This window comes from Anguilla rostrata, chromosome 8 (assembly GCF_018555375.3).
Source record: "Anguilla rostrata isolate EN2019 chromosome 8, ASM1855537v3, whole genome shotgun sequence".
Taxonomy (NCBI): domain Eukaryota; kingdom Metazoa; phylum Chordata; class Actinopteri; order Anguilliformes; family Anguillidae; genus Anguilla; species Anguilla rostrata.
In genome coordinates this window covers 23,317,856-23,345,494 of record NC_057940.1, presented here as the reverse complement: position 1 = coordinate 23,345,494, position 27,639 = coordinate 23,317,856, and the positions used below count along the sequence as shown (strand labels likewise).

The 27,639-nt window shown below is 41.0% G+C and overlaps 2 protein-coding genes across 11 annotated transcripts in view; both read left to right on the top strand.

Annotated features, from left to right (window-relative positions):
* LOC135261141 (uncharacterized) overlaps positions 1 to 19,321 on the top strand; it is a 70,832-nt gene extending 51,511 nt beyond the window's left edge. For 3 of the 5 annotated variants that reach the window (XM_064347119.1, XM_064347117.1, XM_064347118.1), the window contains 33 exons: positions 247 to 304; positions 441 to 593; positions 2,587 to 2,670; positions 3,146 to 3,229; positions 3,335 to 3,391; positions 3,557 to 3,640; positions 3,766 to 3,846; positions 4,689 to 4,766; positions 5,329 to 5,462; positions 6,123 to 6,218; positions 6,480 to 6,537; positions 6,652 to 6,732; positions 7,300 to 7,383; positions 7,564 to 7,665; positions 8,258 to 8,365; positions 8,473 to 8,556; positions 8,695 to 8,775; positions 9,273 to 9,353; positions 9,943 to 10,073; positions 10,190 to 10,318; positions 10,557 to 10,614; positions 11,218 to 11,298; positions 11,775 to 11,852; positions 12,140 to 12,214; positions 12,590 to 12,682; positions 12,822 to 12,967; positions 13,527 to 13,652; positions 14,588 to 14,645; positions 14,803 to 14,889; positions 15,416 to 16,514; positions 18,029 to 18,083; positions 18,416 to 18,487; positions 18,800 to 19,321. In XM_064347119.1, coding sequence (XP_064203189.1) covers positions 247 to 304; positions 441 to 593; positions 2,587 to 2,670; positions 3,146 to 3,229; positions 3,335 to 3,391; positions 3,557 to 3,640; positions 3,766 to 3,846; positions 4,689 to 4,766; positions 5,329 to 5,462; positions 6,123 to 6,218; positions 6,480 to 6,537; positions 6,652 to 6,732; positions 7,300 to 7,383; positions 7,564 to 7,665; positions 8,258 to 8,365; positions 8,473 to 8,556; positions 8,695 to 8,775; positions 9,273 to 9,353; positions 9,943 to 10,073; positions 10,190 to 10,318; positions 10,557 to 10,614; positions 11,218 to 11,298; positions 11,775 to 11,852; positions 12,140 to 12,214; positions 12,590 to 12,682; positions 12,822 to 12,967; positions 13,527 to 13,652; positions 14,588 to 14,645; positions 14,803 to 14,889; positions 15,416 to 16,514; positions 18,029 to 18,083; positions 18,416 to 18,487; positions 18,800 to 18,814 — 3,891 coding nt within the window. In that variant the 3' untranslated portion in view covers positions 18,815 to 19,321. The remainder of the gene's footprint in view (positions 1 to 246; positions 305 to 440; positions 594 to 2,586; positions 2,671 to 3,145; positions 3,230 to 3,334; positions 3,392 to 3,556; positions 3,641 to 3,765; positions 3,847 to 4,688; positions 4,767 to 5,328; positions 5,463 to 6,122; positions 6,219 to 6,479; positions 6,538 to 6,651; positions 6,733 to 7,299; positions 7,384 to 7,563; positions 7,666 to 8,257; positions 8,366 to 8,472; positions 8,557 to 8,694; positions 8,776 to 9,272; positions 9,354 to 9,942; positions 10,074 to 10,189; positions 10,319 to 10,556; positions 10,615 to 11,217; positions 11,299 to 11,774; positions 11,853 to 12,139; positions 12,215 to 12,589; positions 12,683 to 12,821; positions 12,968 to 13,526; positions 13,653 to 14,587; positions 14,646 to 14,802; positions 14,890 to 15,415; positions 16,515 to 18,028; positions 18,084 to 18,415; positions 18,488 to 18,799) is intronic. The other 2 variants (XM_064347120.1, XM_064347122.1) reach the window with 2 other exon arrangements.
* si:ch211-199g17.9 (uncharacterized protein LOC108180085 homolog) lies at positions 19,288 to 27,570 on the top strand. Of its 6 annotated transcripts, XM_064347125.1 has the most exons (10): positions 20,476 to 20,930; positions 23,421 to 23,480; positions 24,542 to 24,616; positions 24,700 to 24,747; positions 25,152 to 25,206; positions 26,083 to 26,172; positions 26,747 to 26,810; positions 26,930 to 26,996; positions 27,178 to 27,281; positions 27,410 to 27,570. In XM_064347125.1, exons 1-9 carry the CDS (start codon positions 20,786 to 20,788, stop codon positions 27,249 to 27,251), a joined length of 678 nt encoding a protein of 225 aa, XP_064203195.1. In that variant the 5' UTR covers positions 20,476 to 20,785; the 3' UTR covers positions 27,252 to 27,281; positions 27,410 to 27,570. The 6 variants fall into 6 exon arrangements, with proteins under 6 accessions (XP_064203198.1, XP_064203199.1, XP_064203197.1 ...); XM_064347128.1 differs by lacking the exon at positions 20,476 to 20,930 and adding an exon at positions 19,288 to 19,426 and having other exon boundaries at positions 27,178 to 27,570; XM_064347127.1 differs by lacking the exon at positions 20,476 to 20,930 and adding an exon at positions 19,448 to 20,443 and having other exon boundaries at positions 27,178 to 27,570.
* The last annotated feature ends 69 nt before the right edge of the window (positions 27,571 to 27,639 follow it).

Below are 27,639 nucleotides of genomic sequence, written 5' to 3'. Positions count from 1 at the left end.
ATTATTTAGTTGTGTATATTTAAAAAATACAGTATATGGTTTATTATATATTGATAAAAAACGCATGAATTTGATTAACTGAAGTGACTGACAGAGATTTCATTAGTCAGGGAAGTAGCATTCAGCTGCTTAATGCCTCAACACATTTGTAGTCAGCTCTCTTTGTTATGTGTTTACTGTATGTTGTAGTGGGAAAAATCCGTATAAAAATTGATGAAAGGATCTCATGGCTTCCTTGCATTTCAGCTTGTGGAGCTGGATGTTGAGCTGTACAAGAGACTCCACTCTATGTCTGCTGACAATGGTAATGTTTTACAAGGACTGTTGGTTTCCATGTGGTACATGCTTTTTCGCTTTCCTGAAGAAAGCGAGCGTGTGTGTGTGTGTGTGTGTGTGTGTGTGCAGGCATGTTTACATATATACTTGTTCTGTACTCCTAGCCCTCAAGCATCTCCAGATGGTCCTAGAAGAACAGAGTCAGAACAAAGACCAAACAGAACCAGAAGACACCATGGGTGTGCAACGCAGCCCTTCCTCAATTCATCCTGAACCCACCCCAAAACAACCCCCCTGCTTGCTCAACCCGCATAATGGTAATTTTATTGGCTTAAATCATTATTTCTCCAGTAAAATCAGGGCTCTACACTAACATTTTTTCCAAGGAACAGATGTGATCCTAAGTTGAAAAATGTTTGTGCACACTAATGCATCCCAATTAGTACTGTAGATGTGCTCCAAAATGATTGCGCCAGTTAGCACACTTCAATTTTCTGGAGGAAATGCAATAATTGATCACTAGCAGACAGGGGGGTGTGCAGAGCCTTCTGGAGCGCATGCTAGTGTGGCTGTGGATGCTTTCAAGATTTATCCCACATTTGATTTAGTTCAATATTAGCATTTTTATAAATGAGTGTATCAGTGATTAAAATGTGGAATTTGTAATGTTTTTTTTCTAATTTATTCCCATTAATGGGCAGTTCTTAGTATAATAACACACCATTCTGTAAGTTCCTGTCCAAACTGACTGGCCATATTGTGCTGGTCGGATATGCCCTAGCTCATCGCTCAATAGTTTTTTTGGTGCCTATGACCCGCCCACCGGGCTGCATATAAGCAAATCCCAACAGCCATGTTCCAATATCTACTGGAAAGCTTACCCAGAAAAGTGGAAGCTGTTACAGCAGCAAAGGGGGTCCAACTCACCAATAAGTACATACATATGGATGTAATGTTCAGGTGTCCACATACCTTTGGAAATGTAGAGTATATCATAATGTCTGTCCTTTAAAAATGCTTTTGGGTTAGATGTTCCAATGCAATTTTTTTTAGTGAATTTAAGTTGAAAAGCAAAGTTCAGCCTTCAATGATAAGCATGGGTGGAATAGTAAAACTGTTATCTTCGCCAGCCCACTGTATCCGTTATCTCTTGTACTCAGTTTTTTGCTTTCTGTTCTGTAGGAGTAGAGGCTTGTACTATCCAACACATTTGCTAGATTTGATCACATATAAAATAATAAGCTTTTTTGAGTAGAACAGAATAAAACATTCATAAAACCTCTAAAATAAAGTATAATAATAATATGGACAAAAGCGTGTTATGTCTTCAAGCAAAAGCCAAAATATATCAATCAATCAATTTTATTTGTATAGCGCTTTTAACAAAGGAGCTTTGTCACAAAGCAGCTTTACAGAGAACCGGCCCCCAAAGAGTAAGCCTAGGGCAACAGTGGCAAGGAAAAACTCCCTGACTGATAACAGGAAGAAACCGTGAGCAGAACCGGACTCAGAGGGGGAACCCATCTGCCATGGGCAGGCACCAGTTTGTTATGGAAAATCAACAGAAATATGTCAACAATATCTTTATTACAACTAAAGTATCAAATCCATTCCATTGGGGCCTCTAGCTCTCCAGGCACCAAGCTTCCCAAGGACAACAAGGAGTTGCTTTGTGTGACAAGAGATATGTGTCTAGGTATTTCTCTGTCCCTCCCACTCCTTCTCAGGAGACCAGATAGTTGAACTTGCCAACCCCCCATGCCATACTAGGGAGGAACAGTGTTTGACGCCATGTTCCCTGGAATTCTCAAAACATGTTAGATAAAGACTAAATGCTGGCTCCTGATTTAGAGCATGTGTATGTAGAACTAGAGAATGTTCGATAAGGTTTGTGTGCATATTTCATGACACAGCTCTGGAAAAAATTATAGAGACCACATCAAATTTTCAGTTTCACAATTTATGGTATGTGTCCGTAAAATCTAACTTTTGGTATTCTTTCATGGACTATTGACCACATTTGACTTTAATTTTGATTTATGGCAATTCATATTGAGTATTAAAAAATGAATGAGGAATTTTAATGTATACTTCATAGCAGGGGTGTCCAATCTTATCCGAAAAGGGCTGGTGTGGGTGCAGGTGTTTCACCTGATTCAACTAATTAACTAATCATGGTCTTCAGTTAGGGCCTTGATAAGTAGAATCAGGTGTCATAGTCCTTGGCAAAAACAAAACCTGAACACACTGCTGCTTTATAGGACAGCCCTACTTTTTTGTAAGTGTCTGTTTCTGCATTATGTTTCTCAGTAACTGTGAAACAGGAGAAGTTGGAGAGTTGGGAACACTCTGAAGAACCCGTCCAGGACCCACAGCACCCAGAACCAGAGCAGGGTAAGCAGCACCTTGGGTGGAAGGGAAGAGAACTGGTCCTGGAACCACAACCTGTGTGTTCATACCACAGGTGTTGCAGTGCCGCCTTCCCCTGTTGCACTGTACATATCTGCTGAAAGCACAAATACTGTCATAAGCACTCAGTTGTAGACAAAGAAATTCCATGTAAAACAGGGGACTCTGAACAGCTCAGTGCTCCCAGGGGTCGACAGTGGCAGGACACACTTTGTCATCCTGTCAAGTGAGTTTTGGACTGCCTGGGTTACTCAGATTACCACTGAAATATGCCAGGTGCCCACAGCCTACAAGTCATCAGCAAGAGCGACTTCTCTCCTCCAGTCAGTGCAAGCTCACCTGTAGACTGGTGTGCATGCACTTTGGCTGCAGTGGTAGTGGTAGCTGCTGGCTAATGAGGACAGGAAATGTGCTGCTGTTTGGCTCAGAATTTGTCATTAATGTGTTTCTTACATCTCAGTTGCTGCCAGCAAGAATTCAACCCAGAGTCCAGCCCTTCCTGAGCAACCTGTGCTTCTTTCCAAAGACACAGAGCTAAAACAAGGTGAGAACTAAGGAATATAACACCCTTCTGTGGAGTGCGTGCTTTGCAGGTTTTGAGCTGCTGATAGCAGTTGGTTTTATTTCTCCCGTGCCTGCCCTTTTTCAGTTGCCGTTAAACAGGAGCCAGTAGAAATTCCAGCAGTTCCACAGTGCCCAGAAACAGGTGAGCAGGTCTATTGGGGACTGAATTCATTTTCAAGTTCCGTCTTGTCGTTCGAGAAGGCAGTCATTTTGGAAAAATGAAGTATAGGGAGATCAGTTTGTGGAGGCATAGTTTCACATGGAAATTTGGGAGAAAGAAATATGTCTCTCTTTCTATTCTTCCCAGTTACCGTGATAGAAGATGCAGTCAAGATTTCTGGTCTTTCTGAAAAACCACTTCAGACTTCGAACCATGAAGAGTTACAGTGGGGTAAGAGCACGGATGCAGAACAGTCAGAACCCTGTGCATTGACAGGCTTACCACAGGTCATGGGTGTGAAGGTGAGGGCGTTCTGAATGGATTCATTACATTTTTGTGGTCTTGTGGTTTCACAGCTCCCTTCTGTGAGAAGGTTTACCAAGAGATGACACCCCGTGTCCCTCCCCAAGACCCCCGACGGGCTATGCCTAACCGGGGTGAGCCGACACCAAAGATTGAAGAAGCCATATAAATATCTTAAGCATTTGTGTTTCATTTACACAATTTGATGCATATTCGCCATTATGTCCTGGGGAAATTTGGGTTACTGATTTTAATTTTACTGAAAAACTCACCATTTTGTAGCATGCTCACATAAAAGGATTATATTACTGGCAATTCAGAGCATGTAATATTTGTTTATATGGTAAAAAGCACTTGTGTGACAAAGACATGAGGGATTGTGCTAAATTTATTTCATTTATTTATTTATTTCACCTTTATTTCATCAGGCAAGTCACTAAGAACAAATTCTTATTTACAATGGCGGCCTGAAAAGTGACAAAAGCCACTTAAGGGAAGGGGAGGTGGGCTGGAAGATAAAAGCATAACATACATCAATAATAACAAACTAAAACACGGGCAAGCAAACAACAGTCAACAAACGAGATATGGGGGAGAAGTAAAAAAAACAAAAAACCAGAGAAGTGTTATGGGGATATTACATGGTAGAAAAACAGTTGCATGAATCAGTGAAAATGTCTGAGATGGCATGTTTGAAGGCAGAAATAGTAATAAATTTGTCCAGTTTTAGGGATAAATTTATTACCATCTGCCTTCAAAAAACCTGTGTGCAGTGACTTTGTGCTTTCATTGTAAGTATATTGTTTCTTGTAATATTCAACAGGTTAAAACCCTGAAGGTACATTTGAATTAACCAATGTCATCATGATAAGAATCTGTTCTCTGAAAATGTATAGTTTGTTTATAAGACAAATCTAATTTTACCCTCCTGATTTGCCAGTCATTTTTGGTATTTATTTATTTATTTTCCCCACAGTGGAAATTCCGGTTGGTGAGAGCCACTTTTCCAAGTTCCTGCTGTCATTAGTGACCCACAAGCCGGAGCCCCTTGTTGGTCAGTTCCACAACCCTGCCAACCAATCACAGTGTTCGTGTTCTGATTCCGACTTCTTATTGGGACCCTTCCCAGTCAGTCAGTATTGGTGCGATAACTGTACCCGAATATTTAAACTAACATGCCACTCAATAGACTTATTCAAGCATTTAGCCCTTTAAAATAATTCTCCTATTCCCACTTCTGTCAATGTCCTCAAAAAAAATTATGAACCTCTTCACTTGTAACTGGACGTACTGAGTAACTGTAATGTCAGTGTGTGTGTGTTTGTGTGCAAGCACATACATCTCTGGAAAAAATAAATTGAGACCACCATGTTTTTTTGAAGATTTGGGGTTACTCCACTAAATATTGTTTGTTGAACCCTTCCTTACGGAGGAGTTATTTAACTAATTTTTATGGTTTATTTATTGGTGTAAACTTTAATTTGCATTAGTCAATGTATAACAACACAGAATTTTTTTGACCAGTTGTCATTTTCTGCGTATAAGCTTACCTATAGGAATTAAAATACCGGGTTCACACGATGAGTATAAACTCTGGCCGGTGGCGCCCTCTGCAGGTCTCGGAGCTGTGGTGGAGTGCCGCAGCTTTATGCAGGCAACCTTTTACCTGTGTCTGACCTGCGCAGAGAAGGTCAGCAAGAACCACATCTGTAACCACATCATCAGTGACTGCCATCAGTACCGCTACATTGTAAGTTTAGAAAATATTTTATATTTTTGTATATAAATAAGTTTATTTGAATTTTTTCAGAGTGAAATACTGATCTGAGCCTTTCTGTCATGGTGATTATTTAAATAATTTAATATTTGGTCCAATTCCTGATATTCAGTCACATATAATGATCAGTGTCAGAAACTGTACAGCACATGCTGTACTTGACAAAGCTTTATTACAGCACTGTAGCAGTGTGTGAGAAATGAGAGCATGCAAGTTTCTTCAGGAGAGATAAAGGTTTGATCTGTGAGGTCCCCGGGGAGATGAAAAACACGGAGGGAATGGGAGTTCCTGTACTATGCATGACAGAAAATATATCAGAATCCTCTGACAGGCATGAATTAGGCACAATAGCAAAAAACACTGCAGACATGCAAACACATGCTTGGTAAAACAAGGCATGTGGGTTTGGGGTGGGCCCATCAGCCCCTTATTTTGGGGCACACCCAGGGATTAGGTTTCAACCAGAGCAGAAACTGAAGATTGTAGATTGTAGATAATAAATGATACAAGTCGATAATAAATTATACAAATGATGAGTTTGCAGGGTAACAAGGGCACACTCTGAGGCGCCATGGGTTGGCGCACGGCCCTGAAACATGCATGTCTTACACCGTGGGATTTTTGCTTCGGTAGTGCTCCCAGTACCCTGATCTTGTCCCGGACTGGAAGAACAACCCCACTGGTGTTGCCTGGTGGGTGCAGGATCACGAGAGGGTCTTGGACGTCCAGGTATTTGTGGAAGTGATTAAGCATTTTTGCTTTGTTATCCATTCCCAACCCCCCTAAGCCATGCCACACACCTCACACACAGCTTCCTGTTTCATCAGGCTGAAAGTGTGGCAACCACACCAGGTCTGTAGAGAAACTTCATCAAAAGTAAAGATTTGGAGTGAGGTCGATTAGAACACATGTACATATACTCAGCTTCAAACATGTTCAAACTCATTCTGCACACTGACTCATTGTCTTTCACTCTCATTTTGATTGAAGGTTATGAAATTGGATCTGAACATGTATAATCAAGTGGCGTCAGTTCCCTTTGGCGTGGGTAAGCTCCATTATTGCGTTTTCCAAAAAGGTGTGAAGTCTCAACATTTGTAGTATCTGTGGTTTAAAAGAATCATGTCCTGAGTGAATTTAAACAAAGTCTCTGTTCGCCCAGCCTTGGACGTGCTGCAGGGGACCCGTAGAGAACAGAACCAGAGTTGCTTTCGACCCCTCGTGACCCCTGGTCACAGACCAAGTGAGTTAATGACTTCATATCATGAGTTCAAGGTCTTGAGACACTAACGATCAATATCTGGACAATGACATAGTGACTGACCACAGATGACCATTAACTAGAGAGTGACTGTGCTGCACAGAAAGGCCATCTGATTATGTATACGTTTGATGATAATATCATTTTTGAGACCCGTGGAATACATGAATATAGGATTACAGGCCATTTTTGATTTGACTTAAATATGAAGTGTCCCTGTTTTCCCTTCCTTTCCCAAGGTCTTCAGGTATAACTGCATTATTAGATGTTCAGACTTGCCCTTTTTCTAATGCAATCTACATAAAGAAAAAGGTTTAAACAGTGAGTGCTCTGTTTTTTGAATGTTAATGCTCTGATTACTCATTCATGAACAGACTTGATGAAAATGTAGCTTTTTTGGCTGGACTGTAACAGCGGGGCCAGCCGTACAAATGGGAATGTCTGTGACTGACTGACTGAGTAATGAAGTTACACCATTGGTCGGCCGGATCACGTGTGTTAGGTCCAGCCATATACTAGGTTTTAACCTGGTCTTGTTATTTTTTTAAGTCATAGTGAATAAATGGACACTCTCACCTTGGGAGGTCCCAAAAACACCTCAGCAGAATCCAGGCCGGACAGAATCACCAAGAGGTCAGTAGAGGCCTGGCGAAAGGTTACTGCCATGAGGTTTTTGTTGAATGAAAATTAATAATTCTGCCAAATGTGAACTTTTTTAAAAGCTTTTTTCTGAAAACGACATGGCAGGTGCAGTGAGTGTGTCTGTTTTAATCCGCTTGTTTCTGTTTTTCATTTTATAAACTTTTTTCAAAGCTTCCACTGAAGAGGTCATTTCACATGAGGAGACTGCACTTGGTCCAGAACAGGTCCAAACTGTGCTTCGTCCAGAACAGGATCCAAAACTCACAGAATTGGGTAAACTGAGCTTGTTGTGGTAGCGGTCAGGGTCGAGGTGGGGTGTTGATACTCTGTTAGACCTGCCAATTCTCTCTGAAAGGATGCAGCCAAGGTGAATGTTTGATTGGACTGGCATTATTCATTTTTGAAAAAAGCAGAGTTGGGGGGAAGACCTGTCAGTCTACTCTGGCTGCAATCTACAGGTGCCCAATTGACCAACGGGTGGCTAAATGGCCGTGAGTGCGATACCCTATCCGACTGAAAACTCCTGTACCCTGGGCCACGCAATTGCCAACTGCTTGTCGCTTTATGTCACCCCCAGCCACAGTGGGCACTGGCACAGTCCAGATTTGATCTGATTATGTGGGGCTCATCCATGCAGCACAGCAGGGGCTGCCTTAACTGAATGAGCCATCCAGCAGCTTTGGACAGGCCTATGACTTGCCACTGTACATGTTTTGTGGTTGGTGTGTCCAACCCTAAGGCTTTCCTCTTCTTTTTGGCTTTGATACTTAATAAAAAATGTATTAGGCAATAGTATGTCTCGTTCATGTATAAATATAAAGTGACAATAATAAAGTGAAGGTGTGATATGTCTTTGTGCTTTCAGATGGAAGGTCCCCTTGTTACTCAGTCTGTATCAGTGAAAAGAGGCATCAGGGCCCTGGTCTCCCACAGGAGCCGTCTCAGGATCCTAAGGAGGTGGAGAGACAGAGCGGTGAGGGAATCTGCTGCCTTACATGTGAAGCGCAGACTTGCGCAGTCTCTGCCAAGGTAAGGGGACCATATAGATTTGACATTCGCTTCCCCCTTTGCATTCCTCAGTCGATACCGTAGCGGAAACGGCCGAGCACGGAGGAGCTTCAGACGAACCCGAGCGGGAGCCACAAAACCCCAGCCGGGCCAAAGGTGGGTTAACTCATGCGTGACCTCAGATGCGCGTCGCCAAGAGCCAAGGCGGTGACGATGGGGTGAGGTGAGGGTGATGGTGAGGAGCTGGCGTGGACTCCCCGTGTATACCCATCATGCTTTGCTCTGTATTGTCAGCGGCTGAGGCGGAGGCAGTGCTGGCCCAGGTGTCGCGGTGGGAACCCTGGCTGAATCTGAAGGGCACAGAGACAGACAAAGGTGAGGGGACATAACAGGGTTCTGTTAACTGCAGGTCATTTGTGAAGGTGTTGTCTGTGTAATTGGTCCTTTTATTGGACATATTCTGTCAAATATCACCTCTACTTGGCATGTCTTATTTTGCTTTGACATTATTAGTCTCGATTCAGGGCAACTTGCATAATGTACTGATCATGTTATTCTCATAACTGCTTCGTTCTCCAATATTCTGGCCACTCCGACTGAAAGTAATCACTAGCTTGTGAGTGAAGTGTGCACTCTTCCTCCTATTCATTTTACCTGCAATGAAGAGATGTGTACATGTATATGCATATTTCTATAATAGAAAATAAACAAGGGGCTGATTTTCAATCATAAAAGTTTGCATGGAAAAGAGTGAAAACAATATTTTGGTAATCCCGGTTTTTGACTTCAGAGGGCAGTGTTTAGCAGGAAGTGCTTTTGTAATACATGGATAACATGCATTGTTTGTAAGGAAGTGTCTGGTTGTTTTGCAGCTCCTGTAGAGAAGGCATGCCACCCCACTCTGGACTTACAGACCTATATGGAGGATCCTTGCAGGACTCAGCCACTGGTTGGTGAGTAGCTGGTTATTCCTGCGGTCATTCAGTCAAGTGCTTTATTATTTATTATTAGGATTATTGTGATGCCACACGATGTCCAGGTGGTCCTTGGTCCCCTTATGTACAGAATGGAGTGTGTGTGTGTATTTGTGTGTTTGTGAGACCACGCCAATGTGGCATGCAGACAGTGTGCTTTGTGTAATCAGGCTTCATGCTGTATATTTGTCTCCCACAGTTGGCTTAAATATCAGTGGATTTTATTATTTCTTTCTTTATCAATGTTACTGGTTTCATTGTTTCACTCCATTGGAAGGGTCATGCAAATGTTTCACGTGTCATGATTTGACTTTTCTGCATTGCTGATGGTTATGGACTGATATTTGGTTTTCCATGTCGGAACTTTATTGGAATTTTTAGAAGATAATTTATGACTTTGTCATTCAAATGATCTCTTAAGCTCTGTTGACCATTACTGTACCTAGATAGTAGATAAAAATAAAATTACAATTACCAAATCCGCATCAGTGCCCGTCCTTTGTCTTAATCTGGAGCCGTGCATTTTGCAGCATTGTGCGCTGAGCATTATGTTTAATTGTTTGTGTAGGTCTGGGAGCATTGATTGAATGTCGCAGTGAAAAGCAGGTGTCATTCTACCTGTGCATGGCCTGCCGCATCCTCCTGAAAACCCGCTTCATCGAACACATCATCGGACCCAAGCACCGCAACAGTTACCTGGTATGGTGGGCGGGTTCATGAGAGACCAATATTTCATTTTGTGTCTGTGTGCGTGCGTGCGTGCGTGCGTCCATCCATTGATTCAGCAGTTTTTACAGTTTGTTGTGTGCTTGTAGTTGAAAAGACGCCCAGATCTCTTCAGGGAGGGGAGCACTCCTCAGGACTCTGCTAAGAAGTCCAGCTACCTGCTGGAGGTGGCAAAGGAGGCGGAGCGTGAAGAGTGGGGAGGTGTCAGGGAAATCCAGGTGCAAACTCAGAAATCCATTTCAGTTTTGGGGGGTCAGAATCAATCCCAGAGCATTTTGTTTTTCTTCCCCCCCACTTCCCCTCCCTCTGAGGTTTGTCTTGAACATGTGCTGTAGTGTTTCTATGTACCATGTCCACTCACCAATTGCTTTTCGATCATCACAGTGTAAGCCTTTGAAGAATCTGAATGGTAACCAAAATTCATTAAAATTTTTCCTTTTTTCTGTTTGTTCAAAGAAAGTGTCGCTTGATTCTGCAACCTACACGAAAGTGAAATCTATGCCATTTGACAAAGGTATATTTCAGTCTGAAAATTTCTATTTTCATTTGTTCTCTGATTTTAGCGGATCTTTATTTAAAAGTTGTGTGTTTTCTCTTAATTATGTAATTCAGGGGCTACTATTATGGGGTTATTGTCTCCTAAATCATTAAATAAATAAATACGATTGGTCGGATTAATGTGGGCATTAGCAAAAGGATGTATCTTAAAATCTGATTGGCTGGGGTAGACTTGATGAAAAAACAAACCTATTTGTGGATACATCTGAAATCCACCAATGACTGCAAGCGATTCCACACATGCAAGCTGATGCATAAATGCAAAATGAATGCACGTACATTGGTAAATATTTTCACAAAAAATAATGTGTTTCAAGAAATGACAATGTTTTATTACATTTTTCTGCTTGGGAGACATTTGTGAGTGCAAAAACATTTGTGAATCAGTTGCATTTGTTTGTAAGATGCTAAAAATATTTGTGAATCTCATTTTTAAAAAAAATATTTATGAGATAATACTTCCATATAAAATTAAGGAATCATAGGAAATATTTTATTCACATCAGTTAGCGAGTGATGTCAATTAAACTTTGTGTGGGTGTACATGTCTTTACTGTAGCCCTCACCTTGGTGCAGACTTTTTATAAACAACAGAACCACAGTGATCTCCAAACACATGTGACGCCTACACAGAGACCAGGTTAGTGTGTGTTCATGGCTGATACTCAAAAGAGTAAGAGCAAGAGAGATTAGTGGCTTGCCCCCACCCCCACTGCCTTCACTGCATAGCAACATCGGGTCCCGAAGGACCCTCCCAAAGAGGTCATGAGCCATGGGATCAACTTTAGCCATGTTTTGCTGCCTGACCCATTTTTGCTCTGCCCAAATATTTTAATGCTGCTTCCAGGACTAGGCTTAACATAAGTAACACTGTGGGTGCTACACATTTTGAAGGAAGGTTTTGTACCTCTCTCCTCTCCCATGAGTGTAGAGAATATAAAGCTGTGATGGGGCATGCCTGTTATCATGAATAAACATTGTTTTTTGCTAACATAATTTTAAAAGTTGAATTTACTCAAATTATGATATATAATACATGCAGAATGTGTTTAAAATGTGTTTATAAAGCTTCTGAGGAACATCATCTTCCAGTTTTAACCTTTTGTTTATTGTCAGTTATGGTGAAACAAGAGAAAGTTGAAAGTGAAGAATGTTCTGAGAAATCCATCCAGGACCTGCAGATCACCGGTTCGGGTAAGCGGTCACAAGTGCAGCAGGTTGGGGATGAGAACTGGTCCCAGGTGGTTGTTGGTTCAAATTCTGCATGAGGCTGTGCCCCTGAGAGAGGTGCTTCACCTGAATTGCTTAATTTACAGCCCAGATTTAAAAAATGTACAGCGTGAGCTGCTTAAAGTTTGATTCCCATGTAGGACACTGCTGTTGTACCAGGTAGGACACTGCTGTTTAGCGTCTGCTAAATGCCTGTAATATAATATAAGCTGATCTGTAATTTACCAGTCTGATCTATACTTGTCTCTCAGACATTTGCAAGTTGAAGGGCCAGTCACAAGATGCTCCACAAGAGTCTGTCCAGCACCCCAAAAGTAGTGGGACAGGTGGGTGTAGCAGAGTGGTACAAAGAACCATGAGAGTTGTAGTTGTAGGCCCCCTACCCTTTGGAAGAGAATGAAGAACTTTGTGAATGAATGCTGATCGGACACCTGTAATCTGCCTGGGTGTGTGATCTCAGGCATTGTAGCCACATATCTTAGCTGGTGGACTGCAGGCTGAAAAGAAGGGTTTATAAATTCTAATGGGAAATGAAGAAAATTTGGATACAAGTTTATTGAATGCATTTTTTTTTCACTGCCAACCAGTATGACTGAACAGTTTAAAATATTCTCTCGGTGAAAGTACAAAGTGTGTATGTCTCCACAGAGCCAATCAGTTTGTTTTTGTTCTAACCAAATGTTTTCTTATACGTGTGACAGAAGGCAGTCCTGGTGTGGAGAATGTGATTAATGCTGCGACAGCGTCTGGTCAGGAGCATCAGTCGGGTTCAGGGGTGAAGTCAGCATTGATTGGTGAGAACTGCTGCAGGCAGAATTTTATAACATCCCTTTATGACTGGCTGAAAACCGACTTTAGAGTATGCTGTTTAAGATATACTCTGTACCGGTTTTGTGATACAGAGTGTGGTGAATTTGGGTCTAAATTGGACAGGTCTACAGCGGGTGATCAAGTGTGTCAATGTGGATGGATGGCCTCCGCCTTTCTACCTGTGCCAGGCCTGTTCAACCAAACTGACCGGTGACCAGCAGACCATTATCAAGCACCTGACCAGTGGCCAGCATCTGTACTTTTACATTGTGAGTGGGTGTGGTATAAAAATCTGGCTCTTGTGTGCGCTTATCTTTACTTGTTTCACTATGGCCCATTAGAGGAGGAGAAAAACATGATTTATTGAAATCATGTGATTCCAGTGCTAGTTTGTACTTGGTAGGATTCTTGCTTGCTGAACAAGCTTACTCTACAGGGTTGGAGTCCTGATCGATGTGGTCACTTCTGGCACTACGATCCTTACTTCACTCTAGTGTTTCTTTTGCGCCTCTACATCATGAAACCTATGCACTTGTTGTACGTCGCTCTGGATAAGAGCGTCTGCTAAATGCCTATAATGTAATGTAATGTAAGCAGGTTACTAAATGCTGTATGTTAGACACTCACTCTATATTTCTCGCAGTTGGTGGGATTTTTATAGTTTACTACTTTTTATTGTTTACCAAGTTTTCACCTTTCAAAGAATAATGATTCAAAGATTTAGTGACATATTAAAAATATTATAATAATAATTACTCTGCACTTTGGGTAGTTCAGGGTGCTGTACTCTCAGATACCCTAAAATGCACACGTGTCCCTGCTTCACAGATATCCCATCACCCCAAGCGCTTGGACAAAGAGAAGAAGGCAGGCAGTCTGACCTGTGGAATGACAAACCTGGTCCAGTTTGTAGCAAAGAAGCTGGAGGAGGAGGAGGGGAGCGGCAGTTTCCAGGTGACCCTGTGGAGAGGTTAAAGGTCACATAGGGTTGTATCCTGGAGAAATAAAACTGATCAGTTTATCCCCAGAGTAAATGGACACACTAACCAAATCCATTTTGGGATTGAACTCCAGGGCGTTTCATATTACTTTTCTGTAAAATGATGATGACTGAGTCAGAAATGTCCCGATCCAGGTTTGTCGTCTCCCTATTTGATTCAAGTACAGTAACATTCAGTATTGGCCAATATCGATCCAATACCAATATTTTTGTTATTTTTCTTTTAGAAATTATTCAACAGCTAGCCTATACACAAGAACACCCAGCTTGGCTCAAAATCAGTAAAACAGTTCCAGGGTAGGCCACGTAAGCTTAAACAAATTATACAGAAAATAAATAATGATTTAAAGGGATATTTCACTTTGGTATAGTAGCCTAATTTTGTGGAGATTGCCCTATTGTATTTGCATGGCATGAATAGCAGCGTCAGCTAATCCTGCTGACCGTTAGTGGGTTCGCTGTATCTCCTGTCAATTCACTGTAAGGCTGTCAATTCACTTTTGGGACCTCTCCAAAATTTTAAGCACAGACTAACTACAAGATCGATGAGAGAGCACTGACAAAAAGTTTATATTTTGATACCTGATGCATTTAATTTTATTGCCTTAAAAGAAAAGAAACAGAAAGATTTGGCAAAAATGTATTTTAACTAAGATATGTATGCTTAATGATATGGAATGGTATCATTTATCAGTTGATAAAATGATGAGTACTGACACATTGGTCAGTACCGATCAATGTATCAGATCGGGACATCCCTAGTCTGAGTATTGATGATTGTTTAAGTAATAACGACAGTGGTCTTGAAAGTGCCATTTATGGTGGGGACAATTTGCATTGTATCTGGGCGTGACTGAGAGCAACGGCTTTTGTTTTGTTTCTATTATAGGTGATTAATATGTCCAAAGAAGTCCATGAAAGACTCAAGCAAAAAAATTATGAATACTGTAAGTATAGTAATCAAGTTTTTTTTTTTAAGCAAATCCACCATAATTGTTAATTAGATGTCTGTATGTTGCTGTGCATTGTGCCATTGGAACAGGTCTCATCCAAAGCACAGACAGGGTCAGTGTGTTCTGTTACTTCTTTCTGTTTGTCTTGTAGGCATAAAGATGCTGCAAGGCAGTAATGGTGTGGAGAAGGGGCAGTCCTGCAGTAAACCAGGAAAGGGGAATCCTGCCCAGCACACAGGTGTGTGTGTGTGTGTGTGTGTGTGAGATACATTAATTTTAAAAAACATTCTCAAAGCACTCTTTGATACCAGGTGAATTTGTGTCCATTAATATGATTCAGTGAGGTTGTCAGAATTTGTTAGCACGTTTCTTTCCCAGGACTTGTTGTAGGTGTTGAATGTTTGTTGAAGGAACATGTCCTGTAGACAATGAGGCCAGTGAATTGACATGATTGAAAAGGTAATCAAGGGTGGGTTTAGTTTTAAGTGCTGTTACACACTCCAGCCTACTGGAACATCTGCAGAGACTGAATGTCTTAAATGGGGCTGATAGGTTCTCTAAATAAATGGAATGGAAAGTGTTACATACAGCAGTAGTAGTGTATCAACTGGATTTTGGTGGTGCACTGTAGTAGGCTTGGCACATCTTCCAAAACGCCATAATGCCCTTTTTCTTTGAATTTCTGTTCAGTTTGAAGCGGTTGTGTTGCATATTTTTCTCTGGAAAATAGTTTTATGTTTAAAATAGTTTCTTCTTTGTCACAGCCCCGAGGCTTCCAGATCAGACTCCGCAGAATTCAGGCCCTCGCTCAGAAAGAAATGGTCCGTCCACCTGTCGTCCTCCTGTGGTGTCTGACGGTCACCGTCTGGCTGAGCTGAGAACCCAGGAAAGAACCAGTGGGAGCCAGCGGACAAACCACTTGGAGTCTCCCAGAGTTTTGTCCACCCACCACCCCTCAGCTTCCACGGGCTGTCCCTCTCTTGAACGTGGCCCAAGCCAGCCCCTCACCCTAAGTCATCTGGAACGTGTCTCGCAAAGGGCCAGTGAACCCCGGGCAAGCACCCCTGGGCCTGCCCACAACCCTTGTGACACCACATCCCAACCAGTTTTCCCAAGCTTCACCAAGCTTCCCCCAGCAAAAAGAGCCAGCCTACACCACCCCTCTCAGGCAGCAGCTTCCTCTGGTACCAATGACAGGAGGTCTTTTGCCAATGAGGGTGGGGACCAAGGACAGCAGATATCCACAGTAACACACCTGCACTCCCCAGTGGCTGTCAGGGGGCTTACTGCAGTGTCAGCAGGGGATAGAAGGCACGAGGTCAGGGATGAGGCCCCGTGGAATTATGAAAACCGCCAGTTCACCTCCGGCCTCTTGCAGGCAAAGCGGAGCCGCGGGGCTCACGACCCTGGAGAGGGTGCCCCAGACCGCCACCTCTCAGACGGGGCCCCCAGACCCTCGGGCACTCAGATACACGGGGCCAAAGGCGGCCACTGCGGCAGCAACATATTCATCAGCCCATCAAAGACATTGTATGAACAGGAGTTCCTGTCATCCTGTCGGGACACGAGAGAGTTGACCCATAGTCCGGCCATGCCAAAGGGGGTGCAAGATATGGACATGAATAGCTGGAGCGAGTGCCTGAAAAATGACTGGCATTCCAAAGAAGGCACCAGCAGGATTGTCATCCGATCATCCTCCGCTGGGGCACCCCAAACTATGCGCCGCACCACCACTGCCTGTCCCAGGAACACATCAGCAGGCAGGGTGCCTCAGTCAGTGTCTGTTTTGGGGAAGAGATTCAAACAGAGCTCAAGCACACAGTGTAACACAACAAACAACATCACCAACAGCAGGCCCTCAGAGTAAGCTACTGATATCAGCAAAGATGAGATTTTCTGTTATTGCCAACCCCCAGCCTGGGGGGAAGTTTTTGAATCAGAATGATCTGGTGTTTTCAAATGTTCAAAGATGCTGTTCACAAAGATTATGACTTGAATTAGGGGTCGACACTGGGAGCCTAGGTTTTAGATGGCTGAATGCTTGAATCCTTTAACTTACGGCACCCTGTTTGCCCTAGAGTCACAAAATGTGGTGCACAGGTCCCTCCCCTCATGAGAATATATTTGCCTCAAGGACCCATAAAGTCTGCCATATTGGATTTTCCGCTATTTTGAATGTTTTGAAAAACACTTAAAATGCTTCTTCTTCAAAAATTTACCAATTTGGAATTTTTTTTTTTTTTTTTACCTCCTCTCACATACCTTGGTATGTGCAGTTATATCAACAGTGCAGCCCTTAAGTTTTAGCCCTATTCAACCACATGATGGTGCTACAGATATTAAAATATTTAAAAATATTCATAAATTCACTAAAAATCACAGTTACCTTGCAGATGTCACACTTGCTACAATGACAGAAGTCCTCATTTAAAATATAGATATGTGCTTTATGGGTGGGCACCATCTTTAATTGGCCACCATCTCATATTACATTTACTGGTCTGTTACCTTCCTCCATTCTTTAACCACTTGGCTGATTCTTCTGAAACTTCTTTTTTACTAGAGGGTGGCACCCAACAATGGAGTACCAAATTTGGTGCCAGTTGGCTACTTGATGGCACTATATACTAATAGTCATTTGTAATTGCAGTTATTAAACCATAACTGCTGCACCTTTTGGCCTAGAAACTTTAAATAAATGTCAGTAGATGTCTCACCTCACAAACACATTTAAGTCAAAGAACCATAAGACCAACATATTGGATTTTCTGCAATTTTGAATTTTTTTGGAGAATACTTAAAATGCTTCAACAAAAATTGACTGATTTGGATGGAATTTGGGATTTTGCCTTATTTCACAGAAATGTATACAGGTATTACTTTTCTTGCAGTTATGTAAAAATATGGCCGAATGAAAATGCAATGAATTTGCAAGTAGGCAAAAAGGCTAATAATTCCAAAACTGTTTGACATAAAGCTATGAAACTTGACTGTGCATTGACTGTTAAGACCACGACTCTAGCCCTAGGCCAGTTCAACCACAAGGTTGCTATATAGATCCAAATATGAACAAATATTAATGATGCACTACTGTATCAGAGAGGTATCTAAGTTGACAGCATAGTCCACAATCTCAGTTGGAACATAATAAATGTAAAGTTGGTGTCCACCATCATGAAGTCATAGCTTGCCAGCTCCAACAGCAGAACATTCAGCACTCTTCTGTGTAAGTCTTGTCTGTTCTAGAAGTCTTCCTTCATTTACAAAAAAGGTCTGTTGGTTCTGAGCACTGTCTGTTGTAATGTGAGTAATGCCTGAGTTATAAGAGCAGGTCTCCTGACATTTGAGCTGCGTTCTTTTCTTTCTTGACCTCACAGCTTTGATCCTCCTCCAGTAAAGATCCCAGGGCTGGACTACACTGACATACAGGAGGTAGGTTCTGGAGCACACTTTGATTGGTAAATTTAGTGGAAGTAAATGGTATAGCTTGTTCTGATTGGTAGACTTGCTTAGGTTTTGGAGCACATTCTGACTGGTAGACTTGACGTATGCTCATTGGACGGTACTCTGCAAGCCTGCTCTGGTATTGCAAGTAGGTTATGAAAAGGATTCTGACAGGTAGACTCCATTGCTGTAGGTTCTAACCATGTTCCAATGTCTGGTATTGTTAGTAATCATTACATGGACTTGAAATACTGAGTGCTGGGTTTGTGTTAACTGGAAAGTTAGAGCCATTTGACTTCCTGTTTTTTTTCACTTACCAGAGCCCTGCTGAGAGATTACTCACCTGCTGGAAAACAGCAATGGGAGGAGAGGTGAGCCCTGCTTCTGGAAATGTAAGTGCACTGTCCACCATTTCTCCAAACATACGTACAGCTTTTGGACATGTGTGAACCACCACTGCAAGTGCACACCTGCACTGCTGTGTGTGTCCTTTAAGTGAAGCGAGTGTAAAGCATAAAAAGATATCCCGAGCAGCTAGTAAGCTGCACTTGATGTCTTTGGTGGATCTTCCCAAGTGGATCAGACCAAACCGGTAATGCATAAATAGGAGAACTACAGAATGTGTACATTAATGCAGTGATAAAGCAAATCATATGCCAAGCCCTTGCTTGTGGAAGTTTTATTGTTTATTCATTGTTTTACAGAGGAAGACCGAGTAATCCAGCTGCGTGTTTATGAATCCAGGGAGTCTGCGATTCTTGGGGTCAAGAGTTAGAGGAATCTCAGCCCTGTACCCCCCAAAAATCAGGGTCCATAACAATTCTGAGCCTGAAAAAGAGGGGGAAAAGAACAAACTACCCCAAATTCTACCTAAAAGCCTAAGGAAATGACGGGAACTCGCAAAACACAAACTGAGAATGTAGAAGCGTGTTGCATGTTCTAGGAAGTGTCAGAAAAAGAACTGATTTTCTATATTTTATTTCAACAATGGAGATATTTGTCAAGTGTATTTTTGTGGTTTTCAATTTTTATATTTTTTACTGATACCATTTATCACAAATAATTTTTTTCTGAACTGCATCACGCAATGATGTGTTTCTAGTCTTTTTTTAATCTTTGAAAAGTATAGATTTGGTTGTTGTTTTTGCATACTTAGCAGATATAAAGTTGAACCACTTATATCAGTATGTTGAATGTTTTGATAAAGAAATTTGGAAAAGCTTCAACTTGATTGTGATTTGTTCACCGATACAAATGTATGGACACACGGACGCGACAACCACCGATACAGATGTATGGACACACAGAGGACAACTAATAACGTTATAGAGGTGAGGACATGCCATAGCTAGCTAGCTATATAGTTAGCCAAGTTTTACTCATGACACTTTTACGATATGACTAATCCCTGGAACATAATCGCTACTTGCTGATCCCCGGCTGTAGTCTGTAGGCCTATATGTAACGCTACGGTGCGCCGTGGGTCTGGACCAGTGGTCTCCAACCCTGGTCCTGGAGAGCTACAGGGTCTGCTGTTTTTCATAGTGACTCTGCACTTCATGAATCAATTCGAGCAGTTGATTACGCAGTTAACTCCACTCACCTGGTGTCTTGGGTCTCAGTTGGGTGCTGATTTTAAGGTGAAAACAAAAACCAGCAGACCCTGTAGCTCTTCAGGACCAGGGTTGGAGACTACTGGTCTGGACGGTTTCGTGCTTCTGAGCTATGCGCCGGCCCTCACTGAAATGCATTGAGGCTTGAGCGCCAGTTGGAATTTGAAGCAAGCCCACACAATTCCTTCAGGAATTGTAACCTTTCTAGTTAAAGATTAAAGTTTTGAGGGGCAAAACATATTCCTGAATATTTCTTCCCATAGTTCTGATATAAAATCTCAGTAGGCCTACACAACCGTGGATCCTTGAAAATATTTTCAGATATTGTCATTGTACCCACACTTTGTAGTGTTATTACAGTATGATCACAGTTTACATCAAGATGGCAAGTTTACACCAAGATTGACTTTATCCTTTCATGTCCTGAGAAGGTATTTGAAACAGGAGCGCGAAAATAGACTAACCTAAAAGTTTGTCTCCAGTCGTCACCAATCACGCGCACGGCTGTGAAACGGCCTAAACGGCAACTAGCTACATTTCCAGATAGCCTAGCCAAATTCGTAAGTTTGAGCAATTAGTTCACCAGAAACGGACAGCCAACCCACCATATTGAATTGTCATTCAAAAGTATTTTAGTTGTTTGAAAAGCACTGTCTACTTTTCCGTGTAGTTTCAGGACATATAGACACGCTTGGTATCTTCGCATTAAAAAAGGAAAAATGAACTTCGCTTCTGGTAAGTCAACATTAGCCAGCTAATTTAGTAATTAGGTAACGCTATCGTCCCTAATTGCTGCAAGTCTAGTGAACTTGGCTAACCCGTGCGATACGATGTTGCTGGCTAGTAGTAGTAAATTTTCCGCAAAATTTTGCCACTGTAGACTGAATTTCATTTGGTTAACTAATCTGAGTTCGATGTATATTGACGCTAGTTCTAGATTACAGGTAGCTAGCCCCTGGGCCTGAAGACTCAAATTCCAAATTGGACACGTTTCACCAGTAGAAAGGCATTGTAACGTCATCTGATTAAGGGTCTCTCCGTCAGAATTCGACCAGGATTTAGTCGTTTTACGGGCTCATGTTTCCCATTTTCCTCAGACTTCCTCCAAGCAGTCTTTGTGTATTAAAAACGGATACAGCAGAATTTTTGACATCGTATCATGTCACCAGAGCTAACAGATACAGTGGTCTGAAGATGTTCCAAAATGGCTGGCAGTTTGTAGGTAAAAATTTATTTGATTGTATGTAAGGATGTAAATGAAATTTTAAAAAATCTGCGTTTATTTATAGTAACTAGGCTATAACATGCAGAATGCAAACAACACAGAGGTCACGTACACACTGCCAGTCCCGTATCTTATTGAACCTGTGTTTTGTAGTTGTCCAATGACCTCATGATATGCCCTTTTGTACGTCGCTTTGGATAAAAGCGTCTGCTAAATGAATGTAATGTAATCAATGTAATGTTTTCGGGCACTACCGTATTAACTGACGTGAGTGATCACGATAGCCACTCCCTGTGAACTGCATACATCTAACAGCAGAACGAGTGAATTCATTCAGGTATGTACAAGTAACAAATCACTCTTCACGCCTACTGCGGAGATCACGTGTACCATAGCAACGTTTACTTTGAACAAAGATGGTAGCAACGTCGATTCGTAACATTGGTTTTTTGACAGCTCTAGTAACCGGAGGCGTCGGTTTGTCCGACTACCCTATGAACCGCGTATGAAAGTTAGATCAACAAAATCTTTTAAGAATGAAAAGTCTTATACGGGCATAACTGCACACTCGACTAGGATTCAAATGTAACTTTTTTCACATGGCTTTAAAAAAAATATTTCAGGGGCACTGACATGTATTGATGAAAAAGGTTATTAAACATTCTAGTCGTTTAAAAAAGAACTCCAAAACAATTAACTATTTCATTATTTCTTCTTCTTCTTCTTCCTCTTCCTCTTCCTACTCCTACTCCTCCTCCTCCCCCCTTTAGGGGTCGCCACAGCGGATCAGATCCGCATATTTGATTTGGCATATGTTCTTACGCCGGATGCCCTTCCTGACGCAACCCTCCCCCATTTATCCGGGCTTGGGACCGGCTCTAGGAATGCACTGGCTTGCGCATCCCAAGTGGCTGAGTTAATTAACTATTTCATTTAATCATTTAAATTCACATTCACAAACTAAACAGATCTTTTAATAATTTAAATGAATAATGACCTCGTTGATTTCCAGGTTAGAAAACAGTAGTGTAATTTGTTGATTTTAGCGTAGCCTTGAGATTACAAAAGAAGATGCTTCCCCTAAAGGGTTGATATGCCTCTCAGATGGCCCAAAGGGGGCGCTCGAAGCGCAAAAAAATGAATGTGAGTCATTGGGAGGATTCTCCACGATCACATATCACTTCAATTTTAAGGAATCCTGTTCTATATTTTCTTATGGTCATAAGAAAAGTGTCTATTTGTTTGTTAAATTAATTTGATATGTGCCACAGTTTCTGAGAAAATCTCACTTTAATTTCTCATCTTCTAATTTCTCTACGTAAAAAACTGATAATCATACTACTCACAGCCATATTTCTCTCAAGGCTAATGAAGAAAGTATAGCTGTGACATTAGCATCAATTGTCTCATCTTAAAAAGGAAACTATTTAATGGTCTCTCCACAAAGCATCTTTTAATAAACTTAGCAACAATGATACTTCATAATATTCTTATCAAGTGTCTTTAATAACCTTAGGCTACATACTAAAATTGACTATATACTAATGTTAACCCAAGAGGGAGCAAGCTACCTATGAATAGTGCAGAACATTCACCTTGAAGGCTTATTTGTGCCAAGCATTTATTTGTGCCAATGCATGCGCTGGAAAATATTCTCTTATATTATGACATTGGGTGTGGACTATTGCTAGTTGTTTTCCTTTATCAGACAGGCTACTGTAGACTCTATGTAGAGGCTTATATTTCCCATTTTGTAGAAATTGTGGTTTGTAGAATCATTGAATCTGGGTTGAAAGGCAGCACATAAAAATGAATGCAACAGAATTGTGAGATCATTGTGTAAATCTTTCAGTTTGGTGCTGTTGAGCATTGGGGATACCGTTTGCTAATGTCTGATGTGTGTCTGTTTATTCTGTTTTATGTGTTTCTTTACTTGTGGGTGGGACCATCTCAGAGGAGTTAAGTGGGGAGGTGGGGTGGAGGGGTGCTCCAGACCAGGCCCATACAATTTTGAGTTTTTTCAATACAGATTGTATCCCTGATACAATTTGTCATATGTCATTTTTGTCATGGTCTACAAACTAAAGCTAACAAATTGGATAGCTACAGCAAACAAAAAAAAAAAAAAAATGCAACAACCAAATGACTGAACTTGTTGTTATTCACATCACTGAATATTATTTTAAATGGTATCATGTTCATAATTTTAATGTTATCTTCAGTATAAATTAGGATATTTGAGAGTAGGATTGAATCTTAAGCATTCTGCCCAGTGTTGAGTACATGTTTGAAGTACAGCTGACATATACAGGGCTGTAGCAGCTGTAAATATCTGCTGTGAAGCTATGCTTGTGATTGTGTGAACATCAGCAGCTAGATTTGTCTTGTTCACCCATCACTGACATAATCTACCCACATTTGGCTAAGTTCAGACCCTGGAGTGTCTCATATAGTGAGCATGTTTAATGATATTGAGTTTTTTCTCAGGAGGAAATTCAGAGCCAAAAATGGAGGAGTTGCTGGAAAAGATCAAAGAGATGCAGCTAGGTACTTAATCCCAGAATACAGTGGGGCCTGTTACAGTAGATGCCTGCAAGCCTAAAAAGTCATTAAAGGTGCAGCATGTAAGTTTGGAGAATTAAGCAAGAGAGCTAGATTTTGGAAAAGAAAAAAACGTTCCACCACCTCCCACACCCTTTCCTCAGCTCTCCCTCCAGAGCCCCTCCCTCCAAATACATGCATGTTCACTGCCTGACATCTGAATACTGGAGAGAGGACAACACTTTATACAAATTAAATATTATTTTTGCTACTGTACGTTTCACCTGTAACATTTGTCGACAAAGCAGTTGCAATTAACTAAGTTATCTAGCTAGTAGCTACCTAGCTACTTGCCGGTTTGCATGTTCTCCCTGTGTCTGCATGGGTTTCCTCAGGGTACTCCAGTTTTCTCCCACAGTCCAGAGACATGCAGGTAGGCTAATTGATGGCTGTAAATTGCCCATAGGTACAGTATGAGTGTGTGAGTGAATGGTATGCGAATGAATGGTGACTGAATCTGTGTGTGTGTGTGCCCTGGCAGCCTGTCCAGGGTGTATTCCCACCTCTCGCCCAATGTTCACTGGGATTAGGCTCCAGCACCCCCCGCAATCCTGCTCAGGATAAGTGGGTATAGATAATGGATGGATGGATTCGTGTTGTAGTAGCATTAGCTGTGTAGAATATCTGAATCATTTCCTGCTGGCTAGCTAGCTTCTGCACTATCTCTCCAGTATCTCTGCTCTTCTCTTATCTGTGTCTTCTGCTCTGGAAATGCCATGAATTTACAGGCAGACAGGGAATCCTCCTTTCAGGGAAATGTCCTGATTGGTTGTTAAGATTCAGGTGGGGAAAAATTTGTATTGCCTGATTTCAGGGCCTGGGGCAGTGAGAGACAGGGTTCTTTTTCTTAGAGCTTTTCATTTATTGATATCTGTTAGGATGTGAAGGAAATTTAAACAAATATGAACAAAACTGTTCTAAAACAGACCTACATACTGCACCTTTAAATAAGAGCAATGATTTGATTCCCCCACAAATGAACCAGGCCTCCCTTTTTTTCACACAAGGAAAGAAAGTCCTGGAAGAAGATTTGAAAGAGGCTCAGTTGCTCAGAAAAAGTCTTCAGAAGGAACTCGATACCTGTAAGAGAACTAAGTCATGCACAGAGATTAAAAAGTAATATTTGATTTACTCTATTGCGTGAATAACTCTTCCTTTTGGACAGTGCATGCCGAGCAGTACCAAATGGAGGAGATTCAAAAGGAAAGAGAAGGTATAGTATGAATATGAATCTGAAATTCACAGCCAAAAATATCTCAGAGGTGTAAAAGACATTAGCAAGACTAGTATATGAATCATAAACCAAAAAAGAGAAATCCACATCGCTATCCAACTGCAGCATTGTTTCCATCGTAAATATAAATCTTTAGTTTCGTGTAGGTCAGAGCTACTTGACTCTTCATTGAAGCGGGTAATCCGAGCTTGAGTTAAACAAAGGATCTGGCCAGAGAGGACTGAGTTTTAATCAAAACAGTGATATGCTGAAAAGTGGTGCTTAAATATCCAATATACACAGTCAAAACAGCCCTCCTGGAGCAGGTTTGAGAAGGCCTTTTTCGTAAATGACGTAAACAGCCTTGGTTATTAATGTGACATACTTGAAATGTTTTTATATAGAGTCTTACAGGGTCCTGCAGTTCAAGTGTGATGAGCTGGAATGTGAAGCAAAGAGGTCAGTACTGTATGGCACTATGGCCAGTCCAGTGTCCTGTGATGTGATGGACTTGATACTAGTTTTCCCATATCCTTTCTTGTGAAATTTTATCTCGTCATGATCAAAAGCTGGCATGGTTTTGTTTCTTTCTGTATGTTAACAGAAAATACAATTTCCTCAGCGCCATGGGTGTGATGGGTTTAAAATGGCCAGGGTTCCTAGAATGGGATGCCCAGAAGTTACCTGGTGTCATCCCCCTTACAGAAATAGAATATACTGAAAATATATTGAAATAAAATATATCAAGATTTTGCCACATTTCCGAATATATAGGAAAAATATACAAATTATTGCAACATTTAGATATTTATATATCCTTTTTTAAATACATTTTGTAAATATGTATCATTGCATTTAAAAAAATACACATTTACAATATATTGCAGTATATTAAATTTCTGTAGAAGATGTGCCGCTCCTCCAGTCTGTGCTTGCTCACAAATAGTCACATCACTCTCAGTAGAAAGGGTTCCGAAAGGCTTCTCTGTGTCTGCGGAACCCTATGTAGTGTAAGCTTTCTTTGGTCTGCCAAAGTAGTAGCAAAGTAGTAATAATCTGGGAGTGTTCACTTTTCACAACTACCATAGAGGGTTCCATAAAGAACTAAAAAGGGTTCCCCTCTGAAGACAAGCCAAATAACCATTTTTTTAAGAGTACAGAGTGCTGGCAAATCCACATGCTTCAATTACAGTGCTGCTATAAGACGTGGCAAGTAGCTCAGTAGTGATTTGACACATTTAGCCATTGCAGTGAAAAGGAAAGGGGGGGGGGGGTATGTTAAACAAAGATAGGCAACTTGCTAGAATTAATGTCATTTGGTAACTTTTTATTTAGACTGCTTCAGCTGAACAGCAAGAGCGAGGCGCTCATTGAGCAGTACACCTTTCAAATCCAGGAGGCCAGATTAAAACACAGAAAACAACGGTATTCCTTGATATCTTCAGTCATACATTCAGTCCATGCAAATATATTAATTGCATCTGCAGTCTGGACATGTTTCTGTTCTGGTTATTTTAGTCTTTCAATTGCGTAACTACATTCCAGTGGAAATGGAAAAGATGGTCTGTAAAATCAGTTCACAATTATACCTGTCTGTCATCCCTGTATATGTAAAGTGTGTGTGAGGGTATGCTTATGCTTTTGCTGTATATACCACATTATTCAATTTGGCATGCAGTTTTTTTATTCCCCTGATTGAGTCTGTATAAATACGGACCTTGTTTTAAAAAGCTACATTTAATTCTGATTCCATCTTTATTCTGGGTCACAAAATGTCTCCACTGTTTAGATATAAATTTCTGGACAAGAGCAACTACTGTATTAATTATACACATCTACGATTATTACTGCTGCATCTGCAACAATTACTACTGGTACTGATAATAATACACATGGCATGTACAGCAATTAAGTGGATCAAATGAAAATTGTACAATGTGAAATTCAGCAAATGTGATACCAGTTTTATTTGTTGACTGAGGTTCTTCTGTTTTCACAGGATGAAGTTTGAGAATCAGCTTCAACAACTGATAGAGCAACACAAGAATTTGTATTCAGTTTATGTGAGCAAGGATTAATTTCAAGCTAGAAGCAGAAGTACATTGGCCTGCTTCATATTACATACTATATTTATATTTTTCAATTCAACAATTATACCTTTATGCATTTTCTTCATTTACAGTCCCCTGACAGACTTCCTTCAGAAATTGAGAGTCTTGAAAATGCCAGATCGCAGCTTTTGAAAGCAGGTACGTTTTCATACCTGAACTCAGTATATATTTAGCATATCTTAATTGTGCAGGTCTGTGTTCAAGCCCTATGAGTCAGTGAAAAGTCTGCTTTTCCACTTGTTCAGCAGCTGCAGTTTTCAATGAATGAGAAACATATATTTCACAAATTGTGAGGCCTTTTCTCTTTTTATGGATCCAGAACAGGTGAAGCTGGCACAGCTGAATCGCCTTGCTGAGGGGATTAATCAGACACTCTCAGACACCAAAGCCTGAGTTTTGCAGAATACGCTTCAAGACTTATAGGTTGTATTCTTCTTAATACTCAGTTATTGTATCAAAAATATGTTTGAATTTTCTGAAAAACAAATTGTATTTCCACACATGGATGACTCGTTTATGCAGCACTGTCTCTGACACGTTCCCAATTGCAGGCTTTCTCATGCTGTTCCTGACTTTCCTGGAAACTGCTGTATCATTGGTTGCCACCATTCACTTTCTGCATTAGATTCTCAATTGATATAAATTAGAACTTAATTGATAGAAATGAATTTGCCAACAGAGGTTCTTGGTAAAATAAAATGCTTGCATTTGAGTTGTTGTTAATTACCCTTAGAAATTTCATATGGAGAAAATAATTGGTATTAATCAATTGTAGCAATGT

Bases quoted from the DNA above. Each gene is read 5' to 3' on its own strand.
- si:ch211-199g17.9 (XM_064347125.1), top strand. From the start codon at position 20,786: ATGTTTCCCATTTTCCTCAGACTTCCTCCAAGCAGTCTTTGTGTATTA. The intron at 20,931-23,420 runs GTAAAAATTTAT...GTTTTTTCTCAG, and splicing joins AAATGGCTGGCAGTTTGTAG to GAGGAAATTCAGAGCCAAAA. The intron at 26,997-27,177 runs GTACGTTTTCAT...TTATGGATCCAG, and splicing joins ATCGCAGCTTTTGAAAGCAG to AACAGGTGAAGCTGGCACAG.